The following is a 17,623-nucleotide window of genomic DNA, read 5'->3' on the forward strand; positions in this document are numbered from 1 at the left end:
ACCTATTCCAAAATATAAAAAATATGAGAAAAGGGGTGTCAGTTGAAGGGGGTGCCAGCTGTAGTGGCAAATTCTGCAATTTTTGTCTATTTTTTAATGCATTTAAGTGTCACAATACATAATTGACCTATTTATAATTAACATAAATATTGTTGATCTATTGTCAATATGGTAACTTTATATTAATTTTATACAAATCACTCTATTATTTAACCCAACAAAATAAAGTACGGAAATCATTTTCCTACGTATATACATGCCTTCGCTTAAATAAAATAAACTTTTACAAATTAAACCATAGCTTTACCTGAAGGAAATAAAGTTTTGCATACAGACAATTAACCCATCTGAGGCACGGTGTCAAGAGTTCCATGCATGGTTGATTAAGTTGATTGACAGAATCTAGACTATAGCAATTAACAAATATTCTGTTCGTTTATGTTAATCAATTTAAACAAGACCTATTAATTGAGTACTTATCTGTGTCCCCTTCTGACGGAAGGTCATACCTGATGATGCAAAATCTTGTTCGGTGTGCAAAAATGACCAATAACTCTGAGATAATAATGTCATTAATAAAAATAATGAGATAGATTACTCTACGAGAGATAAAAAAAAATCATTAGTGACCAAAGCCCTTATAGATAGATAATGCAGAAGATTGTGAAGTATTAGATTTATCACCTTAATTTTGTGAAATTTAGCAATAAACTGTGTGGCTGCTTAATTACTTAATTGGATGATATCCATTCTCTCCTACCACTCAACATCGAATGCAATGGGCTAGTAGTTGAACATCAAAATCGTACGTGGTCCTAATTAAATTAATTTTTCTCTCCCGTCCTTTTCCATTGGAATCAAAATCTGGCTTTTCTTTTCATTCATTTACTCACCGACCGAGCTAGGTCATCGAGTTGGCACACCCCCATGTAATTGAATGGCGTATTTAGCTTATTAGTTATTCGGCCTGCACGACATGTAGGCTTGGTAGTTTTTAAAGTCAACAAGTATATATGTTTTTTCAACTTTCAATGTGATTTTTTTCTTCACTTTTTCTTTTTATTAACTATTTTAACCATTGTTCTAAAAGTCACAACTTAGCGCCGCCTAGATGCTAGGCGGCTAGCCTCCCCTAGCTCCAGTTAATCTCTAGTCATTTCAAAATTAAGAAGGAGCGCATATTTGGTTAGGCGCTAGCCTAGATCGCCCAGACATGTTCAGGCACTTGCCCATGTTGCGACTCTCAGTTAGACATGCAAATAGATAGCTTTCAATTTGCATTTTATTTTTATTAATAAATTGAAGGAGACTTGTATAATACTTAGATGAACACACATTATATGTTCGTTCCCCATGTTTTCATTATGTTTTACTACTTTATAATCTATATGTCATTCTATTTAGTACTTTATGTATCCCAAAGAAATTATGTATTTTTTAAGTATAAACAGATACTTATTTATACGATATATAATCTACCTGTAGTATTTGTTTTCAATTATAACTAGTAAGAGGGCCCGCACGTTGCTGTAGCTGATTTTAAAATTGTACAAACAATGTGGAAAGTTCTAAATATATATACAATAGACAATAGTATTTAAATACATGTAGAAATTTATTCACAACCCAAGTCTTCAATCTCTCTGTCACGATGAAGTCCTCACTGCCTTCAAAACCCTGAAAAAAGGGCACCATAATCCTGCTTAGAGATAACTTAGAAATATGAGAAAATTTGCAAGTTAGCTATTAGCCCATTCATATATATAGTGTTGTTTTTGTCCAAATAAAAAAATACAGTGTTGTTATTTATCTAAATCAAAGGGAAATTGAAGGGGAAAATAATCATATAATGATTGCAAAGCTTAAAATTAGAAAGGGTGCAGAATTAACACTTCAGAAATTTATTAAAGAAACTCAACAATGGGTAGAATGTGTTGTGTGAGTTGGTTTAGAATAGGAATGTAAATATTGTGTAAATATTAGAGTCCTTTATTAGGAAGGATATTTCTTGTGTCCTTATTTAGCTTACCTCGGAGACCAAGGATTATAGGTATTATATTCCCAATTATGCAATACATGAAAATTAACCTGTAAAATTTTATTTGGAATCAGAGCCAAGTTGCCGTAACCCTACTGTAACCCTAGAAACTATATCTTCCACTGCTGCTGCCTTCGGTTGACTTGTACCCTGGGATTGCAGCACGTTATCTTGCTACTGCGTGTGTGTCGTGTGTCTCCTTATTGCAGCGCAGTTTGTTGCTGTGTGTGTGACATGTGTTTCTTTATTGCAGCGCAGTTGTTGCAGAAATCAATTCAGGCCAGGTATCCTGGTATTGCAGGTTGTGATCCTGTTGATGCTTCAAATTACAAATTGTGCTGTGTGTGTTTGTTCTACAATTGCTAGTGCTTGTAATTGTGACTCGCAATTGTTGGGATATCTGCCCGTGTAAGAGTTACAGACATGGAATCTTTCTGCTGCTGCCATGAGTAATTCAAACTGTGCAACCGTGTGTTTTTTACTGCGATTTCCTCTGTAGAAAAAAAATCGGCTGCTGTGGTGTGGTGTTGTGATTGCCGTGTATTAATATTTCGTGAGTTATTACAATGGTCAATATCAATTAGATTTTGGATTCCGGTGCAACAGATCATATGACGTATGATAAAATCTTATTTCAATTTATGACTTGTCCTCATAAGTATGTGGCAACTGCCAATGGTTCTACTGCTGCTGTTATTGGAGCAGGAACAATGTCTCTTACACCCTCTATTCCCTTACATAATTGTTTATTGATTCCATCATTGTTCTATCACTTATTGTCTATACCTCAAGTCACTGAACAATTGGATTGTGTTGTATTAATGTATCCTTCATTTTGCTTGCTTTAGGATATTCAGACTAAGATAATTGGGCGTGGCACTAAGAGAGAGGGGCTATATTATGTGGATAACGTGGTTCCTGGAAGAGCTAATTTGGTTCGTGCGTCACGTAATAGTAATCTACAGAAGGTATTGTTATTGCATTGTCGTTTGGGGCATGCATTGTTTGATTATTTGAAACATATATTACTTGATTTGTTCAGTGGTATTGAAGACTCAGAATTGAAATGTGAAGTATGTATTTTAGCCAAAAGTCATTGTGCTTCATTCCTTCCAAGTATGAATAAAACATCTTCTCCATTTATGCTAGTACACTCTGATATATGCAGGCCTTCCCCTATTAGTACTACTTTGGGAATTAAATGGTTTATTATATTTGTTGATGATTGCACTCGTATGACATATGTTTATTTGTTGAAACATAAAAGTGATGTTAGTATGATTATTCGGTCTTTCTCTCAGATGGTGGTTACACAATATTCCTCCGTTATTAAGGTTCTTCATTCGAATAACGGGGGTGAATATGTTAACTATGAGCTTTCTTCTTTTTTCCCAGATCAAGGAATTCTCCATAAGACCACTTGTCCTTATACCCCGCAACAAAATGAGGTGGTTGAAAGGAAAAACCATCATATTTTGGAAATTTCACGTGCATTGCTTATTAGTGCGTCTATACCTAAGAGTTTTTGGCCGGACGCCGTTACGTATGCCGTGTATGTCATCAATCGCATGCCGTCTCAGGTTGTAGAATTTCGTACTTCACTCCAAGTTTTGACAGAACATGTTCCGATTGTCTGTACCAACACTCTTACTCCTCAAGTGTTTGGTTGTGTTGCTTACGTTCATATCCACAAGATTCATCATAGTAAATTGGATCCTTGTGCTCCTCGATGTGTTTTTCTTGGCTTTGCATCCCAATAGAAAGGTTATAAATGCTATCACCCTGAAACCCGCCACATGTATGTCACAATGGATGTAACTTTCTCTGAATCTGAGTATTTTTATACTCCCATATTCTCACCCTCCAATCCTAAGGGAGAGAGTGTTATTTTTGATCTTGATGGTGTGTTTGGGTGGTTGGATGTCCAAAACATGCGTCCGTTAGGGGGGATGACAATACCGTGCCAAGGAAGGAAGCAGGGTCTCTATTATTCCTGCTGAAGATGATATAAATGGGCAACCACTGATTGTCACCGAGGAAACTTGTACCAAATGCCCATGTGCTGCAGATAGTGTTTAGCTAGCTGCTACCGAGGCTAAGCTAGCCTCATTGCAAGCATCTGCCGAAGTTAGCAGCCATGAGATTTGTGATGAAGCTTCCCCCTCTCTCTAGCTTGATCGTGCCATCGTCCAATACATCTTCTCTGAATATCCCTAAGGTAAGTACTAGTTATGCTCATGTAACTAATGATGTTATAAGTACATATAAACTGCCACTAAGGCAAAATCGTGGTGTACCTCCTAACAGGTTCTCTCTAGAAGGAAAAGTAAAGTATCCCATAGCAAATTATGTGTCGTGTGAAAACCTTTCACCTGAACATCAAGCTTGGGTGAACAATGTGGAGGCAATTCAAGTGCTAACTCAAGTAGAGGAAGCTTTGAAAAGTCGAGAATGGGTGGAAGCAATGGATGAAGAGATGAAGGCACTGCAGAAAAATTATACATGGGAAGTAGTGAAGTTGCCAAAAGGGAAGAAGCCAGTTGGGTGCTAATGGGTTTTTACAGTGAAATACAAAGCTGACGGTTCACTCGACCGATATAAGGCGTGGTTGGTAGCAAAAGGATATACTTAAACGCACTGTTCTAAAAATCCCCGCCTATGCGCTAGGCCCCATCCCACCGCCCCGATTAATGCCTAGGCCCCAGCCCACTGCCTAGACCACCTAGGCACCCACCTAGACCTGCCTAGGTTGCAACTCACTTAGACAGAAAATACATAACTTTCATTTTGCATTTTGTTTTTTGTTTTTTTCCAATAAATTGTAAAAGACTTGTTGCATACTTGAATGAACAAACATTATATCCTTATTTCACATGTTTTCATTATGTTCCAATACTTCATGATATATATGCATTCTATTTTGTAGTTTATGATGAAATTATATATATTTCAAGTAGAGGCAGACACTTATTTACATGAAATATGATAAATTTACTTAAATCCGCCTAGTCCGCCTAGGCACTAGGCCCTAGCCCGCCACCCGACTAGAGCCTAGCGACTTTTAGAACCTTGCCAAATGTATAGTGTTGATTACCAGGAAACTTTTTCTCCAGTAGCTAAAATGAATACGGTACGAATTCTTATCTCATTAGCTGCAAATTTGAATTGGCCATTGAAACAGTTTGATGTAAAAAATGCGTTTCTTCATGGACATTTGGAGGAGGAAGTGTATATGGATTTTCCTCTAGGATATGATAATGGAGGGAAAACGGGAGTGTGCCGATTGCGGAAGTCTCTTTATGGGCTAAAGCAGTCACCTCGTGCATGGTTTGGAAGATTCACTTAGACCATGAGAAAGAATGGGTATTATCAGAGTCATTCTGATCATACTCTATTTGTGAAATTGAGGAACGGTAAAGTAACAGCTTTAATTATTTATGTGGATGATATGATAATAACAGGGGATGATTCAGATGAGATTGTCAAATTGGAGAAGAACCTTGCGGCCGAGTTTGAGATGAAGAGTTTGGGTGACTTAAAGTATTTTCTAGTATCAGAGGCTGGTAGGAAGACTAATTTATTTAGCTTATACCCGTCCAGATATAGCCTATGCAGTGAGTGTGGTAAGTCAATTTATGCACTCAGCAAGTGTGGATCATATGGCTGCTATTATGCGTATCTTGGTGTATTTAAAGTCGACCCCAGGGAAAAGAATCTTGTATAGAAATTCTGGTCATCTAAAAATTGAGGGGTTCACTGGTGCTGATTGGGCAGGTGATGTGACTGATAGGCGTTCTACTTCTGGATATTTTACGTTCGTTGGTGGAAATTTGGTTACTTAAGCAAGAAACAGAATGTGGTGTCTAGGTCTTCTGCGGAGGCCGAATTCAGAGCTATGACGCATGGAGTGTGTGAAGTTCTTTGTTACGTAAGTTGCTTTGGGGTCTTGGTTTCAAACCAAAGGAGGCTATAGAGTTGTATTGTGACAATAAGTCGACACGAGAAATTGCAGAGAATCCGGTACAACATGCCAAAACGAAGCATGTGGAGGTTGATCGATATTTCATTAAGGAAAAGCTCGAGAAGAAGATTGTGTCAATACCATTTGTGAACTCATAAGAGCAGCTAGCGGATAACCTCACTCATGTCGTGTGTAATAGAGTTTTTGGTGACTCACTTGTCAAGTTGGACATGTGTGACATCTATGCTCCAACTTGAGGGGGAGTGTAGCGTGAGTTGGTTTAGAATAGGAATGTTAATATTGTGTAAATATTAGAGTCCTTTATTAGGAAGGATATTTCTTGTGTCCTTATTTAGTTTACCTTAAAGAACAAGGATTATATGTATTATATTCCTAATAATGCAATATATGAAAATTAACCCGTAAAATTCTATTTCCTAAGATTTATATTTTATACCAAAAATTTAACTTTTTGGAAAAGCGAAAAACACAAATCAGGATAGAGAAAATATATAAAATTTGAGCAAAAGGTCACAAACACATAAAAGTTATTTAATGGAGCTTATTCGACCAAATTTATTAGCACTTGCATGGAGTATACATGTGACAAAGCCAAATATAGATCATGGTAACATCCAGGTAATATACTAACTGAAATCTTAATACAAAAGGAACAAGTAAAAGAGTCTATGAATTTCCATGTTGCGTACCAAGTTAGTATAAATGTACTCCAATATGACTAGCTCCAAAAAAAAAAAGAGATTCATCCCTTCTCAGTATTGTTTATCGTCTACAAATGTAATAAAAGAATATAAAAAATTGTGAACCGCCAATTGTTGTATAGCCAAAATAATTACTTGAGATGGTAGATAAAGTAACATGGTCCTGAGTTGACAAATATGCAATTGGGAAGTCAAACAATCGAAAAGATGCCGTCTCTCAATGAAACTAATTTTACAGCATTTTAAACGTTAAGGGATTCGGTGCAAACTAATTTAACATAAAAATCGTCCATTCGAACCGAAAAACGCAATGCTTTAGCTGAAATCAGCCACCGAAATCGAAAGGAAAAGGCTTTATGCATTGTTACAGAAAAGAAACAGAAATTCCAAAAAAAAAATAAAAATAAAAATAAGCAAGCTAAACTGAGCTGCAGAGAAATGAAGTAAACAACCTGCAAAAATGCACCCAAACACCTCTAAATTCAGAAATTGACAAAACCCTAATAATTGAAATCAAACAATCATAAACTAAACAAACCGGACAAGGATTGTCTGCCCTCTCTTTTTCCATGCCCTTCCATGCCTTCCTGTTTGTGTGGTCACGGTTAAATCATGTCAACATTTTATATTCCTATTCATTTTTGTGTTATTACCTTTATAAAAAAAATAATATAAAATGTTGACATGGCTTAACTGTGACCACACAAAACAGGAGGGCATGGAAGGACATGGAAAAAATGAGGGCAGACAATCCTTGTCCAAACAAAACGACGTCAAATTTGCAAATGAAAAAAAATGTAACGCCCATCTTTTTTTCTTTTTTCTTTTTCAATAAACTTATTTAGATGTACAATAACGAGATACTTGATGACATATTTGTGTAATAGTGTGCTAGTTTTGTGTGTCTAAATGCATCACTATTCCTATTATATTTCTATTAATTAATTTTCTTCATTGCAAGGCTGTTAAAATGATTTACTATATATAGCACCTAATTAAGTAGTTCTATAAAAAAATTGTTGTGTAAAAAGGATAAAGTCATGTACATACTCGTTAAGTAAAGAGAAATGTTCCAGTTACCCTTTCTCTGTAAAAAACTATCCTCCTCTCAATAGCCACGACTGGCTGCAGTGATGAGGCAATTTGTACCCTCATGAAGATATAAGTGCTGAATACATAGAATCCATCGCACTGAAAATATCTTGCTGCTTTTTCCTGCATTTCAAAAATATCTTGCTATGTCACCATGCGTTACATTATTATTATTTTTATTTTATTTTATAAATTTCACGTTTCACAGCCTTGATAATATCATCAACATAAAGGAACAAAGAAGGAACATGCAATATGATAAACCACTATCTAAAGTGCCTTTTTAGCAATAGCATTAGCACCGGTATTTTAGATACATATTGAGATCTCTAGAATTGAAGAGGGTTAGGGCGTGTAAAATTCATATTTTTCATTGACTGAATATTATAAACTACAATTTGATTCCAATTAACGAAGATGGGAAAACAATCAATAACATGAGATATGAAAGTTATATTATTGATTGGGATTTTACTGAAGGTTGACTCAAGAATAAATTTAATTGGAGACTTTGTTGTAAAATTCAGACCTAATCATTAATCATGGGAAAACAATCAATAACGTGAGATATGAAAGTTATATTATTGATTGGGATTTTACTGAAGAAGCAAGGCACTGCTTGCAAACTCCTTAGTCGAAACTTTGCAATTTGCATTCATCTGCAGGATACCAAAAGGATATTCACGATCAAAGGAAGAGAAGAAATTTCATTGACGAAAACCCAAAAGAAAAAGATTGATGTTTACAAAAATCTTACCCCTATATATGTTAATCCGAAAATAATCACTTGGTGGTGCTGGTGGACTACAATTGCTCACAATCTTAGTAAAATGAAGAATGTGGGATCATGATTTTTAAGGATCGGAGTTAGGTGACCAAACCTAAGCAAATTTTTTTTTAATAGAGTAAAAAGTATCGACAAAATTCTAGATACGAAAACTATAGAAGTCCAATCATGAACTCAACAACTTCATGATAACTAACTAATTAAGATTACAAGGGGTATGTATGGAGAGGAGAGCTCAAGACATGAGCGTGCAAGAGAGCTGTCGGTACAATGAAGAAGGATAACGCCGCGTTTGAACTTTATCCTTTCACATTCCTACTTCCATGGGGACTCGGTCGAACAAGTCCTTTCGTGAGCTAAAAGCCCATTGGCCTAATGGATGATTATTGGGTCAAAGATTACAGCTTTTCAACTCGGTTTAGCCTATTCTCGGCCTAAACTATTATTTCAGACCCAAACGGACAGTCAAGAAAAAACGCCAACATAATTAGTAGGTCCAAAAAGTTGGTGGAAGCACCCAACATCTAAAAACATTCCAACAAAAAAGTTTTACATTTGTTGGTGTAAAACTTGGAGATGAGTATATGGCAGTAAAATTTGACAGGGGAACTGAAGGTAGAACAAGTTACTGAAACTAGGTATCTCTCTTTGTTCTCAATCTTGTCAACCATACTTGCTATCCCAACCCCACCTGTTTCAAAAACAAATCAATCATCCACTAATCCTTGAAGCCGAAAATAAAAAGAAACTGAATTCGAATATGAAAAGTAAGGGTCCGATTGGGTACGTATTTTATGGTACACATGCATAGCTAGTGCAAAGATTGTGGTGGCTAGAAGGAAGACAATTATAGATGGTCTCTGGCCTACCAGGGCAGACAGACAAGCTGGCCCCAAGAACAAAATGCAGAGCTGCAATGGAAATTGGCAATGACCAAAAGGCTTCCTACCATTCAACATTTTATTTAACAGAAACTTGATGGCAAGGCTAGGGAGTTACCGCAGGGAACTGGAAAACGTTTAAGGATGGTAGTACTCGATAGACCTGGCCATTCTTAAACGAATTTCGGGTTAACATATTAACTAATCGGGTAGTGATCGGGTTACACGTTAACTAAATCCTTACCGTTGGATTCTTTGATCTCACTTACGTTTTAGTATTACGTTTTTCATTTGGTTATTTATTGATTTAATATAGTTTTTCTCTCCGGGTAACGCGTCAGGTCATATCGGGTCGAGTTCGAGTATGGTTATAATACCCGTCATTTTAATGGTGTTATAGGACACGACCTGTTAAAATATCGCGTATGTCACGAAAATAACACTAACAAAAAAAACACAACACAAGTGCCAGGTCTAATACTCGACAACGGACATTGATGCGGAAAATGTCATGGCAAATGTGGCAGTGGCAATTGACACCTGCAGAACGATATATAATCAACTAGCGAGGCAAGAAGAAGGAAAACAAACTTGATGCGCAACGCGAAGGGGTCGATGTATCATATATAGTTTAAGGATCACGTACAACTTATCACTAAGACACTAAGGGGAATTTATGTGATGCCACCGCCACAAAAAATAACAAGCTGGTGTGCCTGCAGATCGTCACTAGATGTCATAAACAAGGTCGAGTGCAGGATGCCTTAGCCTTTTAAATTGTAGGAAACAGGAAGTGTTTCATTAAACTAACTCGTGTGACAAATGACAAACATTTATCAGACAAGTGACGCGCTTGAGTCTATGGGACAGAGGTTCAGGGCCGAAGGGGCAGAGGAAGACCTAGGAAAACTTTGGAAGAGACCCTAAGAAAAGACTTAGAGTACTTGGATCTAACGGAGGACATGACACAGGACAGAACACAATGGCGTTCTAAGATTCATATAGCCGATCCCACTCAGTGACTTGGATTTTCCAAGTCTCCAACCGAGAAGTTTTCCTCACTCGGGAAATTAAGGGAACACTACCTCAACCTATATGCTCCACTCACAAAACTTCAACATACAAGCTTCAACAAAAGAAAATTCAAAGAACTTAGCGAAGAAGGCTTTGGTGTATTTAACACAATACGTTGAAATGAAGGAAAGCTTATTTATTGATATCCCCGATAAGTTACAAATATGTACATATACTTGAGTCAAAATAAACAAACAAGAGGGAGCCTTCACAAAGGTTGCTTAGGAGAAGTCTCAGCAGTCGGTAGAGCCCCAGAAAGAGAAGGCACCGGAGGGGGATCATTCGGAGCCTCAGTACTGGACAAAACCCTAGAAGGAGGAGGCATCAGAGATTGATCATTTGGAACTTCATTACGCGGTACAGCCCCAGAAGACGAAGGCAATAAATGCCTTTGGAACAAACCCACAAATCTCTGATGATCAAGTAAAACCTGACCATCAGATTCCTTCATCTGGTCAAGCTTCCTCTTCATGTTTGTAGCATAGTCATGTGCGAGCCGGTGCAACTGTTTATTCTCATGCTTGAGCCCTCTAATCTCCTGTTTGAGACTCATCACTTCAGCCGCCAATGATTCAACTTGGCGGGTTCGAGCAAATAGGCGTTGGGCCATATTAGACACAGAACCTGCACATTGAACACTGAGAGCCAGAGAATCCTTAACAGACAACTCATCAGACCGTTTGGAAAGTAGTTTGTTATCTTTGGGAGTAAGAAGGTTCCTGGCCACTACCGCAGCGGTCATATCATTCTTCATCACGGAATCCCCAACGGTAAGAGGACCAGTAGGGGAGACGAATGATGGGCGCCATATGTTGTCTAGAGAAGGCGGGGCTGCCTCTTCAACAAGGTTCAAGTCAAAACGACGGTCGGAGGGGCCAGACATTTTCAAAGGTGTTGAAGAGAGAAGAGGTCGGACAAATCAAGATCTTAGAAGTGCAAGAATGGAGCTTCTACTGGTGGATATTCAAGTGTGCTTTGGAACTTAATGTCAGCCCCTATAAAAATCTGCACTCGACGAAGCTTCAGAAATCGAAGAGGCGCCTGCTCAGAAATCGAAGAGGCGTTTGCTTTCTCAAAAGCTGGGCTGCTCAGAGACCACGAGGGTCGATCTCAGAAATCGAAGAGGTGTTTGCTTTCTCAAAAGCTGGGCTGCTCAAAGACCACAAAGGCCGATCTCATAAATCGAAGAGGCTTGCTTTCTCAAAAGCTGGGCTGCTCAGAGACCACGAGGGCCGATTTCAGAAATCGAAGAGGCACCTACTTTTCCAGCCTTGTCAGCACCTGTCACACGCACACTCAGCTTTGCGGAAATTATGGGCATTCTGTCGAAGATTTCTGGCGAAGTAGAAAGCACATGAATCGTACTGTTCAATCACCTACTTCCCACACGCAACAGTAGCTCATGGGTACCACAGATAACTTTGCCAAAGTTCTATGACAAAGTTGAGACACGTGAAGCTTGCAGCTCCCACTACATCGCTCTGACCAAGAAGGGTAAAAGAATTGCAAAGAAACAACACTAACAAAGTTTAGACACATAAATTTTGAAGGTCTAGCTACCATATTATTACCCACAAGGGTAAAGGAACAGTACCACTGCTGGATAATTGGAAAGTCCCGGTGTGTCAACCTCTGTGCTTCGTGGCAAGGTAGACTAGCAAACATGCCCAACCTTTACTCACATTCGAGAAAACACTCCTAACAAGATTGCTTGCTCCAAAATCGAAGAGGCACCGCCCTCCGAATCTCGAGAGCCAGACTCCCAACATGATTACTTTCTCAAAAATCGAAGAGAGGGTAAAGGAACAGTACCACTGCTGGATAATTGGAAAGTCCCTGTGTGTCAACCTTTGTGCTTCGTGGCAAGGTAGACTAGCAAACATGCCCAACCTTTACTCACATTCAAGAAAACACTCCCAACAAGATTGCTTGCTCCAAAATCGAAGAGGCACCGCCCTCCGAATCTCGAGAGCCAGACTCCCAACATGATTACTTTCTCAAAATCGAAGAGAGGGTAAAGGAACAGTACCACTGCTGGATAATTGGAAAGTCCCTGTGTGTCAACCTCTGTGCTTCGTGGCAAGGTAGACTAGCAAACATGCCCAACCTTTACTCACATTCGAGAAAACACTCCCAACAAGATTGCTTGCTCCAAAATCGAAGAGGCACGGCCCTCCGAATCTCGAGAGCCAGACTCCCAACATGATTACTTTCTCAAAAATCGAAGAGACACCGCTCTCCGAATCTCGAGAGCCAGACCCCCAGCAGGATTGTTTTCTCAAAAATCGAAGAGGCATCGTTCTCCGAATCTCGAGAGCCAGACCCCCGACAGGTCTGTAATCTTCACACGCAACATCAGCTTTCCAGATACCAAAAACCACTTTTTCAAAGTGCTCTGACAGAATTAAAACATGTGAAGCTGGCAGCTCCCACTACCGTGCTATAACCAAGCAGGGTAAAGGAATAGCATTATTACTTGATGTTAGGGAGACTCCTATATATGTCGACTTCCATCCCTAACGGACAGGCAGACCTGCAAAAATGCTCAACCCTTTCTCTTATCTGAGAGGGCACTCCCAACAAAGCCTTTCGAAATATTCAGCTTTCTTTCCCCCCGATAATACCTCTGTAAACAAGCTATACTAGAGCAAGAATATCTCATATCATCAGGGTTAAAAGCAAGAGTATCCCATATCATGCTTTTTCCCTGTCTTTTCCTTTGGCCTTGTTCTTACCTGCAAGACAAGGAGAAAGAGAGCAATCAGTCAACACTTGGAATCAAGCTTCCAGTCAGGAACTGACTGCCTGGAACCCCTTACCTGATTACTTACCTGGCATTGCTCTCGAGTACTCATCTTCAACATCTTATGTTTCCAGGGAAGATACAGCATCTGCCTGAGGAACAGATAGGGCAAGTGAGAAGGATACAAGGAAGCATGTGGAGACAAGCGTAACAGCACACGTGCCGATACATCCACTACTCTATCAAAAGCAAAAGTATCCCATATCAGCAGGGTCGAACGTACTCTAGATTTGATGGACTTGTTTTGACCCTCAAATTCTTCAGTCGGCCTTATACTCTGGAGGAAACCAGAAAACCCTCCAGCCCAGTTCAAGAATAAGCCTGTGGAAAGTTACTTCTTCAAAAGCAAAAGTATCACATATCATCTCTCCTCATTTTTCTTCTCTTTATCCTTCATGCTGCCTGCAAGATAGGGAGAATGTGAACAATCAGCCGGAGCTCTGATTGCTTACCTTGTCTGTCACCTCTTTCAGCAGATCCCCCAACTCGGCGACTTGGGGGACTCCTACTACATGGTTTGTATCTCGCTTGACCAAGCATGAAACTACAAGTAAGCTTCAAGTGAAATTGATACATTACCTTGTGCATCTCCACCAGTTACAGATACCACCCCTGGATGGAGGAAGAGTACTTCCAGAGAAGATGCCACATATACCTATGAGACAGATAAGGCAAGTCAAGACGATACCACACTCCGGTACTTAGAAGTTTCGTGGCTACGAGATCATTCTCCCACAATATTTCCTAATGTCATTTGTACTAAATCATTCACTTGTACTCACTAAAGGAGAGCTTGAACATATGTACTTGTGTAAACCCTTCACAATTAATGAGAACTCCTCTATTCCGTGGACGTAGCCAATCTGGGTGAACCACGTACATCTTGTGTTTGCTTTCCTATCTCTATCCATTTATGTACTTATCCACACTAATGACCGGAGCAATCTAGCGAAGATCACAAAAAGTGACCGTTTTCGCTACCTAGGATCTATCTTGCAAGAGAACGGAGAATTAGATGGAGATCTCAACCATAGAATACAAGCTGGATGGATGAAGTGTAAGAGTGCATCCGGCGTGTTGTGTGACCGTCGTAGGCCACTGAAGCTCAAGGGAAAATTTTATAGGACGGCAATAAGGCCTGCGATGTTGTATGGCATAGAATGTTGGGCGGTGAAGCATCAACGTACACAAAATGGGTGTAGCGGAGATGAGGATGCTTCGTGGGATGTATGGGCACACGAGAAAGAATAAGATTGGGAATTAGGATATCCGAGGTAAAGTAGGAGTAGCCAAAATTGAAGGAAATATGAGAGAAAATCGGTTCCGGTGGTTTGGACATGTGCAAAGAAGGCCTACTGACGCTCCGGTTCGAAAATGTGACTACGGGACAGAGGTTCGGGGCCGAAGGAGTAGAGGAAGACCTAGGAAAACTTTGGAAGAGACCCTAAGAAAAGACTTGAGTACTTGGATTTAACGGAGGACATGACACAAATGAGCGCAATGGCGTTCTAGGATTCATATAGCCGACCCCACTTAGTGGGAAAAGGCTTTGTTGTTGTTGTTGTTGTTGTTGCAAGAAAGTTTCTCCCCGAAAGAGGGTTTCTGAACAGGAAATCTCACTGGTGGTTTTATTGGCTACACTGTCCATGTGATTATGCTAAGTTGATGTCGTGAGGAAGGGGCACCTCAGATTCAGTTTTCACTTCTAACTTGCTAGAGGGAAGCAAATTGTAATGTACCATTACCATGGAAACCTACTCACCAACAAGTATCGACCCTCTCTTGTGCCCTGAGATACGTTTATATTTCTATAGCACTCATTACGCGGCGTAATCTTTGATTGTATGATCACTATAAATCACGCGACGTAATATGAAGATATTTCATCGCTAGTTGTAGGAGCACTATACCAACACAAGGACGCATCCCCGTTGCATGCAAGTTTCTCCTCTCAAGCTGACCATACTAAGCTCCAACCAAATACTATAATTCCATTACATTCTCATTCCCATCCCCTTCTACACCACATTCTTGATAATTAATTTAGGTATGGGTGACCATAGTAGGTAGATCAAGCCAAGCAACCAAACTTGTTCAAGCTTTAGATTACCTCCTTCCCCTTACCCCCAAGTCTTTACCAGATATCGAACATAATAGACACAAACAAGGCAAAGAGACGGGGTAAAGTGACGATTTTTCAGTTTCAGATAGCAATGTCGAACTCGAATTTAGTCACAGGGGCAAATGTCAATCAAGATTGCAACTCACATATCACAAACTAGACATTTTTATCACAACCACTAATCCCTTAATCTAGGATTAACAAAGTGATTCCAATCAAAATCTATCAATTTAGACAAATCCATACCTAAATTAAACAAATTCCCAAAAGATCAAAATTAGGATTTCAAATTCAAACATAACCTCCTACCAAAATTGGTCCTCCGCCATCTGTCTCTTCCTCCTCCTCACCCTTCTTCTTCTCTCCGATCTCTAATCCCGCCAATCCATCCACACAATCCCTCTCCCCACCACCTCTCACGTCCTCACCTCCCACGATCACCTTATCCCCTTTCTCCTTCTCGCCGCCGACCATCACTTCATCTCCGCCGACCTCCACCGACCCGCCCTTGTCTCCGCCGCACGATCCCGCCGACCGAGTCTCCGGCTCGGCTCCGACCAGCTCGCCGGTGTGATCCCTCATGTCCGGCCAGGTGTCATTGACGCAATCTTCGAACGATTCTTCGTCTTCGTCGGAGGTAAAGATCGAGGTGGCGGGCGACTTGACGGCCGTTGCTGCTTTGAGGAAGGCTTCCTTGATGGAGTCTAACGGGAGGGCGCAGTCTTCGAGGCCGGCGTCTTCGAGACGCGGAGGGAGGATGTGGTGCAGTATCCCAGCTGCTTTATTCTCGGTGGCCTTCATCGTTGAAATCAGAGAGGAAGAAAAGCATCGAGGAAGAAGAGGAAGTGCAACGCCAGCGATCGATTTAGAAACTATTGGGTCTGTTTGGTTGCTTGAGTAAGCAATTGCGGCTTCCTTTTAGCTCTGATATATTATCCGCTGTACACGTGTCATGGGTCAAAGGAGTAACCATACGTGTCAATAGCTCAACAATGTAGAGTCTAGAAGGTTAAATAAGAGAAATAAATAAAGAGGAGTGTTTGCTAAACATAGTAAGTTTACAATTTGTTCCCTTAAGATTAGGTCTGACAATTTCTTATACGGCTTGTTAATACAACACGTAAGTGACACGAAAATAATGGGTTTCAGATCAACACGATAACTAATCGGGACGTTATCGGGTCACACAATAAGAACCTATTAACAATGGGTCCTTAACAGGTTTACATGAGGGTGACACACGAGTGACCCGTTTCGACATGTTAAGAAAAACGTTATTTTCATGATTCTAATTTTTTAAACTACTAAAAAAACTTGTTATAAAATACAATAGCATAATGCATATGTCTATATTGTATATTAAATATGTTGTGGTTTATTTTATCTAACAATGTTAAAGAGGGGCCGGCGATAAGGAGAAGAGAGTGAGAAAGATGTGTTTGTAGAATTGTAGGGGAATGTGTGTTGTTATCCCTCCTACATTGTGCCTTTATTTATAGTAGTAAAAGGAGAGAAGATATTCCTTCTTCCCCAAGGAATACAAGATACAATAGGAAATGATAATTAGAATCATATCTAATTTAGTATTTACACAATCACACTTAAACTATGAATATTTACAACACTCACCCTTGAGTGTGTAAATACTCAAGATAGATTTAACATCATGCAGAAGTTGAGGAAGTCGACTTGTCGGCACTGATTCTAAGGAACAACGCTTATTCTCAATAAGGTAGGAACTTGCCTAAGTAGTATGTCTCACTAAAAAACCCTAAGGCTATGGCAAAAACCACAGGAGGGACAAAATCCATAGTTTAAGGAACAATGTGTGAGAAATGCAAAGTCAAAAGAAACATCCACGGGATGTGATGAGGGATATGACTAGCCTAAGGTGGGTGCCTCCTTAAAACCTAGTTAGGTAGTTAAAACCTAGTGGGAAAAATGCTCATAATCGTAGGGAAAAAGAGTACATTAAGATCAAGTAAGTATCTACAGGATACTCCCCCTGAGTTTGACATAATTCCAAAGAGAAATAGCAAAGTTACAACTTAGAAAGTTTACGCATACCAATTCCATGAACAAGCTTCTGAAATGTCGTCTTCGGTAATGATTTGGTGAAGAGGTCGGCCAAATTGCCTTGTGA

The 17,623-nt window shown here is 39.5% G+C and overlaps 1 protein-coding gene across 1 annotated transcript; it reads right to left on the minus strand.

Annotated features, from left to right (window-relative positions):
- Positions 1-15,585: 15,585 nt before the first annotated feature.
- LOC126611215 (uncharacterized) lies at positions 15,586-16,368 on the minus strand. Its single transcript, XM_050279411.1, has one exon. It carries the CDS (start codon positions 16,279-16,281, stop codon positions 15,772-15,774), a length of 510 nt encoding a protein of 169 aa, XP_050135368.1. The 5' UTR covers positions 16,282-16,368; the 3' UTR covers positions 15,586-15,771.
- Between the last annotated feature and the right edge of the window lie 1,255 nt (positions 16,369-17,623).

Source organism: Malus sylvestris, chromosome 17 (assembly GCF_916048215.2).
Source record: "Malus sylvestris chromosome 17, drMalSylv7.2, whole genome shotgun sequence".
Classification (NCBI taxonomy): domain Eukaryota; kingdom Viridiplantae; phylum Streptophyta; class Magnoliopsida; order Rosales; family Rosaceae; genus Malus; species Malus sylvestris.

Excerpts from the sequence above, each read along its gene's own strand:
- LOC126611215 (XM_050279411.1), bottom strand. The coding sequence starts at position 16,281 with ATGAAGGCCACCGAGAATAAAGCAGCTGGGATACTGCACCACATCCTC.